Below are 16195 nucleotides of genomic sequence, written 5' to 3'. Positions count from 1 at the left end.
AAAGCGGTCAAAAGGAGCTCTGGGCGTGGCTTGCGAGAGCCTAACCCTTTGAGAAGTTGGTCCGGGTGGAGGCTAACGCCCTGCGCGCGCGTTCCTTCTAGTGCTGTAAGTAAAGGCAATGCAAGCAAAGGCGCGTTTTGCATGATTTGCACGGTAAGGCTGCGATTTAATACTTTCCGTAAGTGGTGGTCCCAGCTCAATCCTCGGCTGTGGGCTGTGCCTGATGGGATTTATTTAACACATTGGGAAATCGTGGGGGGAAAAAACGCGGAACGCCACCCACTTCAGTGCAAGGTGTGTTTACCCGGGAGTAATGCCTATTGTAGCTAATGGAGCTTCTATTATATAAGAGCAATAAAGCTTGTATCTTGGACTCCAGGAAAATTTGCAGAATTTTGAGGTTGCTTTTTTACTTTGGAGACGCTTCTGTTGCAAATAGGTGGTGGGATTCACACGCTAAGAGAAAGTTTTGTTTGTAGGCTTGTGCAGTCAACGACTTGTGCAGGCTCAGCCTGGGTAGTTACAGTACTTTTGGGTTCCAGGGTGTGTGAATCCAGAAAATGGATGTTTTTTAGAACAGTGTTTTCCAAACCTGGGGACGTCTGGGAGTTGAAGTCCGCACATCTTAAAAAGTTTGAAAATCACTGCTCTTAAAACAAGCCGTTGAAACCACACTTCTGAATAGGTTGCATTTTTATTACTCATCTCAGAATTTCTGCTTTATGAAATGTCAAAGGGCTTGATACAAGTTGCTCCTAATAAAAATATTAACTTAAAAACTATAAAACACTGAGATGGCAATTTGTATTGGTTATAAATAATACACAGGAAAGTTTCTAGGAAGCAAGAGTGTAAATGTTATGTGATTGTTAGAAAAAAAATTAGCAAGATCAATAATATTTTTTAATGTGATAGGTTTATCACTGAACTTTAAGAGGAATTGATAAATTCATACTAAGAAATGAGCTAATATTTTAAACAAGCTGTTCTCAAAAACTTGGGGAAAAATGTAGGCCTGATAAAGGACAATTTGCATGATTAGTGGTTTCACCTGCTATTATATATAATTTCTTCTTGCGAAATAAATTCCCTTGACCGTTTTCCTGTAGAACTTAATACATTTCAAATCCTCCATCTGGTTCGTAGACAGTAGTTAATTGGAGTTTACTTCCAAATAATGTCAGCTGGTGAAGAAAATTAATCCTAATTTCCTTTCGTTGTTGTTAAAGTTTGGTATGAAGCAACCAGCAAATAAACTTTTCAAATCTAATTTCTATAAATAGTCAACAGTTGAGAACTTTGTTTCTAAGTGTTACATGCTATATGTGAATAGCTAACTCTGGTTTATTGAGTAAACTTGCACATTCACATATTGCATTAAACCATAAACCACAGTTTACAAAATACTAAAGGCTTAACTATATCCAAACAAACCACCTTTTGGGAATCCAGGCTTAAAGTAAGAACAGATTTACTTATATTAACTGTAGAAAAATATTCAGTTAAGTTTATTCCTTTACAATGAAATGACTGGCTTATACTGTATGCCTAAAACAACATTTTTTTTCCTGTCCAAAAGTAGTTGAGATACTGTGGGTGCTGATTCATCAACAATATTGCTTGTTGAATCATCTGGGGTTTTTTTCCCTTTGAATAATCAAAAAGAGCAGATGTGGCCACCGAGATTAACAATGGAAGAAAAGACGGAAATAGTGAAATGTACAGCAGAGCACAATTCGGTCCATGATTCTTTTTTAACATGTAACACTCTCAGAAATGACCGTGAACATCTGCACTGTTAAAAGCTTGGGTTGAATTGCAAAACCAGTATGTTCATTAACAGGCCTGTAACTTTATTCTTGATGTACTTTGATCTCTTAGGAGCTGGCCTGCTTGGTTGGCTGCCTGGAATAAAACATGGCTAGAGTGGAAAAATTTGATTTTCACGTACCTACTCTGGAGGAAGTGGCTGATGGTAAGCAACTATGATTCTTTTGTGTTAGAAAAACTCTCAGAGAAGAATCGGTATAACAGCAGCAGTTAGAAAAGCAGGATATAGGGCCCGAAGCTTTCTTCCCCCAAATTATGAACATGTAGAGATGTCCTTGAAGGGAACACTTGGAAGTCATTATAGAAACAAGGGCAGAAGCACTCCTTAATCCCTGGGAAAGGTAATAGTTTCAAGAACACTCCCATCAACGCAAAGAGAATCTGTCGCTGTAGCTATTTCGGTAAAATATAGTTACTTTACTTTACTTTACTTTTATTTGATTTGTATACTGCCCTACTCCCGAAGGACTCAGGGCGGTGAACAGCCAACAATAAAATACATACATACAAAATTTAAAAGCAGAAATAAAATTGAATTAAATAGTTTGGCCCAGACAGATTAAAACCCCAATCAATTTAAAACAAATTTAAACTTTGAGTATTAAAATATTTAAAATATTAAAATTGTTTAAAAAGAGGGAGAAAGTTAGGCCAGGCCCGCCTGGTGAAATAAAAAGATCTCTAAAGCGCGGCAGAAGGTGCGCAGATCCGGGATCCTCCGTATCTCTTGGGGGAGCTTGTTCCAGATAGTAGGTGCCCCCACAGAGAAGGCTCTCCCCCTGGGGGCCGCCAGTCGACATTGTTTGGCCGACGGCACCTGGAGGAGCCCCTCTCTATGAGAGCGTACCAGCCGGTGGGAGGATATTGGTGGTAGTAGGCGGTCCCGCAAGTACCCGGGTCCTGAGCCATGGAGCTCTTTAAAGGTGGTAACCAAAACCTTGAACCCCCCCCTTTGAAGACCACCGGGAGCCAGTGCAGCTCGCGCAGGAGGGATGTTACATGGGAGCGCCATGTCGCTCCCATTACCACCCGCGCGGCCGCACTCTGCGCCAGTTGGAGCCTCCGGGTGCTCCTCAAGGGGAGCCCCATGTAGACAGCGTTACAATAGTTCAGGCGGGAGGTGACAAGGGCATGAGTGACCATGCGTAAGGAGTCCCGATCCAGAAAGGGACACAACTGGCGAATCAGGCGAACCTGATGAAAAATCCGGTCACGGCCATCAAGTGCTCTTCTAAAGACTGCCATGAATCCAGGAGGACGCCCAAGTTGCACGCCCTCTCCGTGGGGGCCAATGATTCGCCCCCGATAGTCAGTGATGGCACCAACTGACTATATTGGGACATCGGAAACCACAGCCACTCGGTCTTGGATGGGTTGAGCCTGAGCCTATTCCTCCCCATCCAGATCCGCACGGCCTCCAGGCATCGGGACATCACTTCAAGGGCATCGTTGGGGTGGTCTGGGGTGGAGATGTACAGCTGGGTGTCATCAGCGTACTGGTGGTACTTCACCCCGAAACCACGGATGATCTCGTTAGAGATAGTCTTTGCTTAACCATTGCTTAACCATTTGTTCAGCAGCTGAGTGAACGATAGTTAGCATTGGCCAGCCAAGTTATGGTTGTTGCAGTGACAGAATCAAAATTTGAGTGTTTAGCAACTAGCCCGCACTTACAACCATAGCACTGGAGGAGTCGTGGTGGAGCAGTGGTTAGAATGCAGTATTGCAGTCTAATTCTTATGCACAGCCTGGAATTCGATCCTGACTGGCTCAAGATTGACTCAGCTTTCCATCCTTCTTAGGTTGGTAAAATGAGGAGTCAGATTGTTGGGGGCAATATCCTAACATTTGTAAACTGCTCAGAGAGGGCCCTAAAGCACTATGGAGTGATATATAAATCTTTGTGCTGTTGATATATGCCCCCCCCCCCCATTTCTACCTTTTTGGCCCCCTGCACTCTGCTGCCATCGCCTACCCCTGCTGGTGTCCTGTCCCAGCTGATCTTCTGTGTCTTCCGCTGGTGATCCATGATCGAGATGCTAGACAAGGACACAGCCCTGGGATGCATGGACCAAGTGCGACAGAGTCTCATCTACCAAAGGGCATTCACTGGGTCTGGTCGGGAGGAGTTTAGGGCAGCATCCTCCACCATACAACAGAAAGATTGCAGTGGAAGGGATTACAAGAGACTAAACAGCCACACAATGGGAAATATGCCGAGCTATTTGCATAGCTCCTCCCACTTACGACTGTAACCTTGTTGCTGGTATCCTTAAGATTTATATTGACCGTTTCCTAATAGGATTTGATTGTTGTACCTTCTGATTCTTGACGAATGTATCTTTTATGTACACTGAGAGCATATGCACCAAGACAAATTCCTTGTGTGTCCAATCACACTTGGCCAATAAAGAATTCTATAGTACATTTGCAGTTGCTAGTGCCATGCTTTCCATGTATATTTCCCGTTGTGTGCTTACTCTCTTGCAATCTCCTCCTCTCCAATCTCTGCTTTGCGAGGAGGAAAAATGAAAAACAAGTCAGGCACAGGACAACACATACTGACTAATGGTGATCATATGTCTGAGGAACGGTGTGAGTTGTAAATATGAGCATTGGTCGTAAAGTTATTTTTTCAGCATTGTTATAACTGAATGAGGCAATAAGTGAGGACTATCTATGTAAGTATATGCAGGAGGGCAATCCATTGTTTTACAAAGGCAGTGCCTTACTTTACATGCAATTTATTTGAATCAGTGGTAATTCATTAAATTAATATCAATTTTTTGTCATGGCTTTGCCTTTGTTTTAGAGTGTGGCTAGGGCATACATACACAATGAGTTTCAATCTAAAGAAAACTACCAGGAAGCATTAATACTCAACTGAAGGGGCTTCACCCTGACTTCAGCGTGGTCAGCTTTAACATATTCCATTCTTCAATTTTCTTTGCAATAATCTATTTTCCTTCCAGTTCTACAGAATGGACTTCAAGGAAATTTTGCAGATGTCCAGGTATCTGTGGTGGATTGTCCTGATATGACTCAAGAACCCTTTTGTTTTCCTGCTAAAGGTAACGCATGATACCTGTGACAAAATATTGGCAATATATAGAATAGAATAGAATAGAATAGAATAGAATAGAATAGAATAGAATAGAATAGAATAGAATAGAATAGAATAGAATAGAATAGAATAGAATAGAATAGAATAGAATAACAGAGTTGGAAAGGACCTTGGAGGTCTTCTAGTCCAACCCCCTGCTTAGACAGGAAACCCTACACCACTTCAGACAAATGGTTATCCAACATCTTCGTAAAAACTTCCAGTGTTGGAGCATTCACAACTTCTGGAGGCAAGTTGTTCCAGTGATTAATTGTTCTAAGTGTCAGGAAATTTCTCTATAGTTCTAGGTTGCTTCTCCTTGTTTAGTTTCCACCCATTGCTGCTTGTCCTGCCTTCAGGTGCTTTGGAGAATAGGTTGACTCCCTCTTCTTTGTGGCAGCCCCTGAGATATTGGAACACTGCTATCATATCACTCCTAGTCCTTCTTTTCATTAAACTAGACATACCCAGTTCCTGCAACCGTTCTTCATATGTTTTAGCCTCCAATCCCCTAATCATCATTGTTGCTCTTCTCTGCACTCTTTCTAGAATCTCAAGATCTTTTTTACCAAAAGACAGCAACCAAAACTGAATGCAGTATTCCAAGTATGGCCTTACCAAGGCATTATCTTGGTAACATGTGGGCCACCAGGTCAAACAGGGACAAAATTGCCAGGATTATTTTTGGCAGAATAGATTTTCTTTAAAGAATGGAGTAGATTTGCTTAAGCCTTTTCAAGATTGGGTTATGCAAGCTAAAAGCCCTTGTCGCATACCTTAAAATACTGAATGCTCCTTTAAAAAATCCTATTTTTTCCTACTTTTGGAGGACTTCAAAAAGAGCAGCCCCACCTTTGCCATTACGTCACAGGGTTGCTGGCCGTGCCTCCCTGTGATCTTATATAGGTCGTAAGGATGCTATGCTAAATGATGGTTTGCTTTAGCTATGGTTATACAAGCCACCATTGCCTGGTTCATAATGCAGCCCACAATAATTGGGTTTGGAGTCTACTAAACCAGGGTCACCAACCTTTCGGACCTAAGGACCCCTAAATTCATAATTTTAAATCCTGCGGACCACTAATATGATTTTTTTAAAAAAGATAAATAGTATTTAGTGCAATATAAAAAATGCAAATAATTTTTCTGCGGACCACCAAAATTTTCTTGCGGACCACCAGTGGTCCATAGACCACCATTTAGTGACCACCGAACTAAACCATGACTGCTTTTATATTGTTTTGGGTTAGTAAAAAAAAAAAATCTGGAAAAAAAATGAATTTGCTCTTTTTTTCCCCTTTTTACAGGTATTTGTGGCAAGCCTAGAATTGCAGATGTGGGAGGTGTTCCATATCTTTTACCACTTGTACAGAAAGACAAGGTAAATAAAGTGTAATGTATTTGCAACCATATGCAAAAGGTAGTCTTTCATCCAATAACCTCCCATTTTGATCAGAAACAATAATTCCCATTTTTGGAGTGGAATCAAATCATTTTTGCTAATATCGCAGTGATCCTTGTAAAGTCAGATTAGTCCATTCTAACATTTTGCATCTGTGTTAATTGGTTACCTTTTTTTAATCCTTTCAAAGAGATTTGGTTCAGATCCTAATTCCGCAATTTAAAAATGCAGGTAGGTTTCGATTAGTAGTTAATAAATCACACAAAATGGTTGTATTATTTGAATTCACAGCAACAGTAATGGCCAGCAACAGTAATGGCCCTTAGATGTATATACCGCTTTACATAGCTTAATAGCCCTCTCTAAGTGGTTTACAGAGTCAGCATATTGCCCCCAACAATCTGGGTCCTCATTTTACTGACCTCGGAAGGATAGAAGGCTGAATCAACCTTGAGCCCATCAGGATCAAACTGCTGGCAGCCGGCAGACAGTAGAAGTAGCCTGCTACTAGTACTGCATTCTAACCACTGTGCCACCATAGTTCTTAATCTTGTAATCCTTGGTTTACAACCATAACTGAGTTTGCAATTTCAGATGTAAGTCATGATGGTTATAATGTGAGTCACCATGTAAGTTTGACTGATTTTACAGCCCTTTTTTTGGCGGTCATAAACTGATCACTGCGGTTATTAAAGCAAACTAATTATTTTCTATAAGTTGTTTTTTTTTTTCTTTTGCTGGAAACCAGAAGTAAATATTGGTTTTTGGCAAAAACATAAATTGCGGATCTCTTCCTGCTTTTAAAAATTATGGAGGACTCCAAAAAAGCTTTTGTTTGTATGGCTTATGTTTATATTTACAATATTAAAAATTAAAACTGATGCATTCACTGCCACTTCTCATGATCATTGGATGAGATTTTAATATTGTATTCTTTTTCAACATAGGATGGCAATTTTAAATTTTTAAACTTTAAATTTAAAGACTCCTAAGAGTGGGTCTTGGGAGGAGGCCAAGGAGTCCTAGGAACAGTGCTTTAAGAAGCACTGCCCTCTGGACAACATGCAGATGAGCAAATTTAACCGTTCTTTTCTCATTTAGGTTTATGACCTGAACATAATAGCGAAAAATATACAATTACCCGGAGCATTTTTTCTTGGTGCTGGAGCTATTTCTTCCAGAGTAGTTGGAAGTAATGCTGAGGTAAGACAATGGATAAGAAAATATTAGCTTGAGTGTATATGGAATATAGATATATATCAGTGGTGGGTTGCTACCGGTTCGCCCCAGTTCAGGCAAACCGGTAGCGGCAGTGGCGGGAGGCTCCGCCCAGACGTCATCAAATACGCTATGCACAGAAGCTTCTGCGCATGCGTAGAAGTGGCACGTGCACTAGCGAACTGGTAGCAAAGGTAAGTGAAACCCACCACTGATATATATCTATATCGGACGCGGTGATTCAGTGGCTAAGATGCTGAGCTTGACAATCGAAAGGTCGGCAGTCCACTGGTTCGAATCCCTAGTGCCACATAATAGGGTGAGCTCCCATTACTTGTCCCAGCTTCTACCAACCTAGCAGTTCGAAAACATGTAAAAAATGCAAGTAGAAAAATAGGGACCACCTTTGGTGGGAAAATAACAGCATTCCGTGTGCCTTTGGCGTTTAGTCATGACCACGGAGACGTCTTCGGATAGCGCTGGCTCTGTGGCTTTGAAACAGAGATGAGCACCGCCCCATAGAGTCGGGAACGACTAGCACATATGTGTGAGGGGAACCTTTACCTTATACTTGGAGTATTAACTATCCGATCTCAGCACCGTGAAGACTTGTGGACTTCAACTCCCAGAATTCCCTAGCCAGCATAGCTGATCTCAGTTTTTCTTGCAAGGATTGCACCATTTAGGCTATAAAATTCCCTTTAAAATTTGATTTACATAATCCAGTCGTCCCCAACTTTTCTGGCTCCACAGACCGGCAGGGGGAAGGAGGGGATGGTTTCACATCTGCAACCTAGATCCCACACATGCGCAAATGAAGCTCCATGCGCTTTCCCGCCATTTTCACAGCCCAGTTCCCAACAGGCCGCAGACCAGGGGTGAAATGCTCCCAGTTCGGACCAGATCAGGCAATCTGGTAGCAATTGTGGCCGGTAATTCGGAGAACTGGTAGCGATGGCTATGCGAAGCTCTGCCCACCCACCCAGGTGTTGTGCTATTTAACCTCTGCGCATGTGTAGAAGGTTTTGTGCATGCGCAGAGTATTTGCGTGGTGCGTGCACTTCCGAACCGGTAAGGAAGGTAAGTAGATTTCATCCCTGCTGCAGACCGGTACCGGTACTGCTACCTGGAGAATTGGGGACCCCTCACTTAATCAGGTTCAGATCTTGCTTAAATCTCTGTTTTAGTAGACTTCCAAAACCTCTGCTGTTGTTGGTTTTTTTCTGGACTTTCTCTATGTTTAAGATGAGGTCTTAACCCCACCTCATTCTGAGCCATAGTATGTGTGAAAGGATTTACTGAATAAACCATCATTGGGTAGGTTCATACTGTACGGTAACGAACCATGATTTTCAAATCGCGTAGCTGACTTTCTACAATGGAATAAGCTATAAACAAAACGTGCTGTTTGTTTTAATCATTGTGAAATGATGGTAGACCGTGCTGATCTATTGGAAGATGATTATCTGTTTCTATCTAGTTTATCCCAATTGTTCAAACTGAAAAGGAAGAAAAGGCAGCAATCAATGGAAGTTACCTAGCCAAGATCAACCCTGAGGATGGCACCTGTCTGCTCCAAAAATACAGCTCCCTACATAAGGATTGTGAATTTGGACTGCTGGCTAACCTATATGCAAGTGAAGGCCTTCCTGGTAAGGTATGTGGCTCGGTCAGGTTTATTAGAATGGCTTTTTACAAACCAAACATCCATGCAAGGTCTACCAAAAAAACCCCAAACCAATTAAAAGAAAATTTAAAAAGCTAACAAAGCCCAAACAAACAAACTTCTACATGTGAACATGCTTTCTTTCATTTTGTTATGCTTCATTTTATTGACAAATTTATACAGCCACACGTATTACCAATGGAACCTCTGGTATAAATACATATATTTACAGCTAGTCCTCAATTTACAACAATAATTGAGCCCAGGATTACAGTCGTAAATTATGCCGATTGTTAGGTGGGTTATTAAATCAACCTGGTTTTACAACAATTTTTTGTTTTTTTGCAGAGGTTGTTAAGCAAAACCATTGTTTGCATCGTGTTTTGTTTTTTTTTGCCAAAAACCAGAAGTAAATGCCAGTTTCCAGCAAAAAACGTAATTCATAGTCATGACTGTGAGATGCTATTGACCAGGGGTCTCCAACCGTGGCAACTTTAAGACTTGTGGACTTCAATTCCCACAATTCCTTAGCCAGCTGGCTGAGGAATTCTGGGAGTTGAAGTCTGTAAGTCTTAAAGTTGCCACGGTTGGAGACCCCTGCTATGGACAGCTATAAATGCAGGCTGCTTGCCAAGCACTCAAAATGCAATCATGTGACTGTTGAAACTTGGTTGCTAGGCAATTGGTTGTTAAATGAGGACTACCTGCTTACAATAAAGATATATGTAAGGATATGTAGACACATATAACTGTGTCCCACAGCTATATTCAAGAATTGAGCCTGAGTGGCGCAGCAGACTAATGCTACTGTTAAAGGTAGTATTTAGCTTCCAGCTGCCTGCAATTACTGCAAGTTCAATTCTCACCAGGCTCAAGGTTGACTCAGCTTTCCATCCTTTCTAAGGTAGGTAAAATGAGGACCCGGTTTGTGGGGGCAATAAGCTGACTTTGTTACAAAAGTATGAAGGCTATTGCTTAACGCATTCTAAGCCGCCCTGAGTCTCCGGAGAAGGGCAGCATATAAATTAAAATATATATATATATTTTACACAGAACAACACTACAGACATTATTTAACATTTCCCTATATCTTGCGAATCCACAAATCTTATAAGGGAGTTTCTTCTTTTAGCATCCTATCGACTTTCTTTATTGTATGTAGAAGACACTGATCCCTTTGCTGTAACACTACCAATGTCATTTAAATTTGAATACAGTTTTGCCCATTTAATTGACCTATGTTTCTCTAATAAAAAAAGACAATATATTTGGCCCTTGTGAATGCTTGGATGGTAACAATTCACAAATCGGCTACAGTAAGAGAACAGGTTTGCAACTCCACAAGCCCAGGAACACTCTAAGAAAGGTGGTTCCTGTCTTTCTACACTCATAAGATTTTGTCTGCTGTATCTTTTTTTTTTTAAAGTAGCGCGCACAGTTCTAAACAAGTTTATAGAATAGAATAAGAAAACAGAGTTGGAGGGGACCTTAGAGGTCTTCTAGTCCAACCCCCAGCTCAGGCAGGAAACCCTATGCCATTTCAGACAAACGATTGTCCAATCTCTTCTTAAAAACTTCCAGTGTTGGAACATTCAAAACTTCTGGAGACAAGTTGTTCCACTGATTAATTGTTCTAACTGTCAGGAAATTTCTTCTTAGTTCTAGGTTGCTTCTCTCCTTGATTAGTTTCCATCCATGGCGTCTTGTCCTGCCTTCAGGTGCTTTGGAGAATAGGTTGACTACCTCTTCTTTGTGGAAACCCCTGAGTTATTGGAACACTGCTATCATGTCACCCCTAGTCCTTCTCATTAAATTAGACAAATTCAATTCCAGCAACTGTTCTTCATATGTTTTAGCCTCCAGTCCCCTAATCATCTTGGTTGCTCTTCTCTGCACTCTTTCTAGAGTCTCAACATCTTTTTTACATCATGGCAACCAAGATTCTATAGATTCTAGGCCCTGTCCTTTGTATCTTCTAATAATGTTATCAGACTATATAACACCTAGATGCTTTTTTCAGTCATAAAAAGATGCCATTAAAAAAAAATACATTAAAAATAAGGACTGACGATAGGGAGCATATTGGATGCCAAGAATTCACAAACATTTTATTACCTACAACTAGATTAAAAGGGAAATATAAAAAACTAAATTTCCCAGATCAACTTTCTCTGAAGACACAAATTTCCTGAGAGGAATCATTCAATCTATGAGCTCTTGGCCTTGTGCTTTTAATGTGGGAATAATGATTTTGACCATTAGAATTGTCAGGTGGAGAGATCACAAACACAAAATGTGTTAAGAAGGGAGCTCCAAGTCATAATGAAATCTTACAAGTGTGTAATTCTCAACTCATAATGCATTACATGAAGCTTAGTCATTTCGTTTTTATTTCAACTGCAAATTGCTGCACAGAATTTCCTCTGCTTCACATGACAATATTAACCTGCCTCCTTCCTTTAAGGTCATTGAAGTGAGAGCAAAGAAAAGAACTGGTGAGCAGAATTTCATATCCTGCATACGGAAAGCCTTAGATAAGCATTATGGTGACAGAACAGTAGGAATGGGAGGTACCTTCATTATCCAGAAAGGAAATGCAAAACTTCATATTATGGTAAGTCAGCTACAAGAAGATGATTTTCCATTTTTCTTTGGAAGCATGAGTTACGCAAAAAGAAGAAAAAAAGTCTATACACATTAAACAGTAAAGTCTTTCCGTAAACATTTGCAAACTTGCTTTTTTATGGTGTGCTATCAAGTAGATGTGCGATGGCTCAGCGGTTAAAGGTGCTGAACTTGTCAGCTGGAGATCTGACAGCCTGAGTTCGAGACCTGAGCTCCGTGCAACAGGGTGAATTCCTGTTACTTGCTCCAGCTCCTGCCCACTTAGCAGTTCAAAGGCATGCAAAATACAAATAGATACTGTATTTTTCTTTCCCCCCTAAAAGAAGGTGAAAATTTGGGTGCATCTTATACACTGAATGTAGCCAAAAATGCAAGGCATGGAGGAGGCGATCGTCTGGCAATCCCTGCAGCCTGGAACAGCTGATTGGGAGTATTCCAGAAAGCTGATCCACTGGCCAATCGGCTGCTCATGCTGAATCAGGCTGCAATAATGTGCTGAAGCTGACCTGGCTGTTCGCTATTTGCTGCAAGAACTGTCAGAGTTTGCAGCAGCAAGCAAAACACAAGCAGAGGAGAGGAGTTTCGGTTTCACTGAGATCAGCACAGCATGCAGCTTTAGAACAATTGACCTAAGCCACGCCCAGGCTCCTTGCTGTCTCCTCCCTTGTTGCTCACACAACAAATACTGTTTCAGTTGCCAAACAGTCTCACACACTGACAGGACGCTAGCCAGATGAATACCGATGGATGCTGGTAGGCAGAGGCAGAATTTTTTTTTCTTATTTTCCTCCCCCAAAACGAAGGTGCGTCTTATACTCCGGAGCATCTTATACTCTGAAAAATATAGGTAAATAGATGCCACTTGGGTGGGTAGGTAACATTATTCTGTTTGCCTTTGGTGTGTAGCCATTCTGACCACATGACCATGGAAAATGTCTTCGGATAGTGCTGGCTCCCTCAATACATGAACACAGCCCTTGATCGGCAGGATTTTTCCAAGATTTCAGCCAGGGGTCTTTCTCACTTATATTGGGGGGAAGCCAGACTAGCAAATTTGTGCATTCAAAACAGCCGATTAAGCTCTCATTGAGCTACTTTAACTCTTGTCCCAATTTTGATGGAGAGTTGAAATTTTAATTGTTTGTGCCGGCTGGAGAATTTTCTGGCTTACGTTTCAAAAGACATTGAGATACTACCAGAAGGCGCAGAATTGTGTCAAAGCAAAATTTGTGTCATGTTCCGATCTGGAGAGGAGGGAAATGGACTCTGATGACTTAAGAGTTCCTGTGCTTTTCTTTATTCAAGTACAGCCACGTGTTTTGTTTGTTTGTTTTTAAATTGCAGCCTTCTGAATTTTCTGCCTGCCCTTTGGAAACTGATGAGAAGGTGAACAATTGGCTGAAGTTTTTTGAAATGACAGCTCCGCTCATTTGCCAGCCTGTGATTGTTTCTCAAGATCCAGTAAGTAAATTCTATTGCTGTTTCTCAAGGGAGATCCCAACTTACTGGCCTGGATGCAAAGTGGTCATTATTTTAAACAATCATCTACTCCTCTTGCTCCAAGTTATCATAACATGCAAAGAATTGGGAATACCCAGCGAGAGCCATTTTGGTGTAGTGGTTAAGGTGCTGGCCTAGAAACCAGGAGACTAAATTCTTGGGCCAATCTTTCTCTCATGTCACAGGATTGTCGCCTTTCAGCTCCAGGTACCTGGACAGAAAAACACTTAATCTCTCCCCTGGTTCAGCTGATAAAGGGAGGAGAACTTGTGGCTCAGAGGTTAATACAACTGCCTAATATGCAGGCAGCCCAAATTTGAATCCTAGTAAGGGTATGGCTACCTCCAACCTAAGCTTAGTTCATAAGATTATTTACCAAACATCTTACCTGTAAATGAGTACTTTAATTTCAACCGCACTAACACAAGGGCTATCAATAGATTCAAACTCAATGTAATTCACTCTAATCTTGATTGAAGGAAATATGACTTCTGCAATAGAGTAGTAAATGTCTGGAACACTCTACCTGATCCTGTTGTTAGTCTCTCTAATCCCCAGACCTTTTACCTTAAACTGTCTACCGTGGACCTTTCACGTTTCTGAAGAGGTCCCTAAGGGGGCGTGCATAAGCACACCAGCGTGCCTACCGTCCCTGTCCTACTGTCCCCATTTATATGTATTCATTCTATGTGTTTATGGCTATGTTTTGCTTATTTATTTCCTTTTATTTGTACCAAAAAATTTTCATGTCTCCATGTCTATGTCTATACTGTTACGTTTCCTTGTATTTGTTGGCAAATAAATAAATATAAATGTTCCCCATCTTGAGTGTACAAAGCTATTGGTGCAGCTTTGTCATGACTCATCTCACCCAAACTACACAAATAGTCCTCATTTAGCTACCACTATTGCGAGTGGCAACTAGGTTGTTCGGCAAAGCAGTCATTGTGAAGCCATGACCAAACTTATGGTCTTTATTGCAACTTTCTTTTGCTTTATAGACCTGTGAAACTTGTGAAAAAGTTACTTTTTAAATCACCGCCATAACTGAAAAGTAGATAAATGAGACTGTTGCTAAATGAGGACTATCTATATTGCCAAATAACACAAAATAACACATTTGCATGCGATGTATCTGAACTGAAGGAAATGTTTGCTGCTTGGGACACACAGGAATTTATGGGTTCTTGGATTTTTCCCCAGGGTTTTGATCTGCGTGTGGAGCACACCCACTGTTTCAGCCATCACGGTGAAGGTGGCCACTACCACACGGACACAACTCCAGAGACTGTAGAATATCTGGGGTATTTTGTCCCTGCTGAATTCCTCTTTCGGATCGACAGACCAAAGGAGACGCATATGGTGGGTCGGGATTAAAGTCGAACCCAGCTGATGTTAATGAAGAAGCAGAAAATCAAGAAATGATTAAATTTGCTTTTCACTAGGTTCAACTAATGTCTAATCACAACCTGAATGTATTATTTTTTTTGGCACTTAAAAATAAAATATGGCAAAATTTGATTTTTTTCAGATTGGAAATGTAGCACATTCTGGCTGATTGCGAAACAAAACCAGGAGCCCAATTTTTACTTAATATATTTACATTTTAGATCATTGGTTCCCCTTCTTTCTGTCCTTAGCATCTAGATTTCAGCTGCAATCTGGATGGGAACTCTATACCTATCCCAAGATTGCTGAACTGCAATTTCTGTCCTCTGTCACTGCATTACATCAGGGAAAGGAAACCATTAATTAGCATAGCCCTCAATGGGCAATGGGTTAATTGCCTAAATTGGCCCTCCTGCTCTCTGCTGCACCCTTGTGGCAGAGAGGCAAAACAATGATGTCCAAGATCCCTCCCCCTTGTTCAAGAGAAATCAAGAGTCCAGTCATCTATATTAATCAGAATAGAACTGAAAGGGATCTTGGAGGTCTTCTAATCCAGGGGTCTGCAACCTTAAACACTGAAAGAGCCATTTGGACCCGTTTCCCACAGAAAAGAAAACACCGGGAGCCACAAAACCCTTCCCGTGCCTGACTATTTCTTGAGCGGCCACAAAACTAGCATATGTAGTTGAATTAAACGTTCTGTTTTCTTCTGAAACTTTTCTTGGATTTATCCATGGTTGGCCTATTGGGGGTTGAAAAGCTCAATAAATCACATGCCAGCGGGTATCACACATTGGCGGTTGTGACATATTTTGAGTGACAAGGAGCCGCAGCAGAGGGGTGAAAGAGCCACATGCGGCTCCAGAGCCGCAGGTTGCTGATCCCTGTTCTAGTCCAACCCCTTGTTCAAGCAGGAAACCCTATACCCATGATGGCGAACCTATGGCACGCGTGCCACAGGTGGCACCCAGAGCCATATTTGTGGGCACATGAGCGTTGCCCTAGCTGAGCTCCAGCGTGCATGTGTGCGCTGGCCAGCTGATTTTTGGGCCTTCCGGTCCCACCAGAAGTTGGGAAATGGGTTGTTTCCAGCCTCCGGGGGACCTCTGGGCGGGTGTAGGAGGCCGTTTTCGCCCTCCCCAGGCTCCTAGAAAGGCTCTGAAGCCTGGGGAGAGCAAAAAACAGGCCTACCAGTAATTTTTTGCCATTGCGTGCCAAAAGAGGGAGTGCGGAGGTCGACGTGTGCATACATGGGGGGTGGGGTATGGGGGCATTGAATGATGGGTGTGGGCACGGGCACACATGACCTCCCCACGCTCCCCGCACTTTTGGCACGCAACAGCAAAAAGGTTAGCCATCACTGCCCTATACTGTTTCAGAAAAGTGGCTGCCCACTTCTTTAAAGCCTCCATTGATGAAGCACCCACAATTTCTGAAGGCAAGCTGTTTCACTGGTTAATTG

The 16195-nt window shown here is 41.7% G+C and overlaps 1 protein-coding gene across 2 annotated transcripts; it reads left to right on the top strand.

The window, feature by feature from the left end:
- Nucleotides 1-39: 39 nt before the first annotated feature.
- On the top strand, nt 40-14865 carry CUNH11orf54 (chromosome unknown C11orf54 homolog). Of its 2 annotated transcripts, none has more exons than XM_070944005.1 (9): nt 40-105; nt 1882-1975; nt 4803-4901; nt 6241-6314; nt 7437-7538; nt 9034-9210; nt 11684-11833; nt 13189-13305; nt 14548-14865. In XM_070944005.1, the coding sequence occupies exons 2-9, from the start codon at nt 1918-1920 to the stop codon at nt 14719-14721; spliced, it is 951 nt and encodes a 316-aa protein (XP_070800106.1). In that variant the 5' UTR covers nt 40-105; nt 1882-1917; the 3' UTR covers nt 14722-14865. The 2 variants fall into 2 exon arrangements, with proteins under 2 accessions (XP_070800106.1, XP_070800105.1); XM_070944004.1 differs by having other exon boundaries at nt 65-153.
- Nucleotides 14866-16195: the final 1330 nt, after the last annotated feature.

This window comes from Pituophis catenifer, unplaced genomic scaffold, assembly GCF_029215685.1.
Source record: "Pituophis catenifer annectens isolate HBS135680 unplaced genomic scaffold, rPitCat1.0.hap2 SCAF_4, whole genome shotgun sequence".
Taxonomy (NCBI): Eukaryota; Metazoa; Chordata; class Lepidosauria; order Squamata; family Colubridae; genus Pituophis; species Pituophis catenifer.
This window is presented reverse-complemented; position numbering and strand designations above follow the sequence as displayed.

What these genes read in the sequence shown, in the direction of transcription:
- CUNH11orf54 (XM_070944005.1), top strand. Translation starts at nt 1,918, where the DNA reads ATGGCTAGAGTGGAAAAATTTGATTTTCACGTACCTACTCTGGAGGAA. An exon ending in CACTTGTACAGAAAGACAAG is followed by an intron (nt 6,315 to 7,436) that starts GTAAATAAAGTG and finishes TTTCTCATTTAG; the next exon opens with GTTTATGACCTGAACATAAT. An exon ending in TAGTTGGAAGTAATGCTGAG is followed by an intron (nt 7,539 to 9,033) that starts GTAAGACAATGG and finishes GTTTCTATCTAG; the next exon opens with TTTATCCCAATTGTTCAAAC.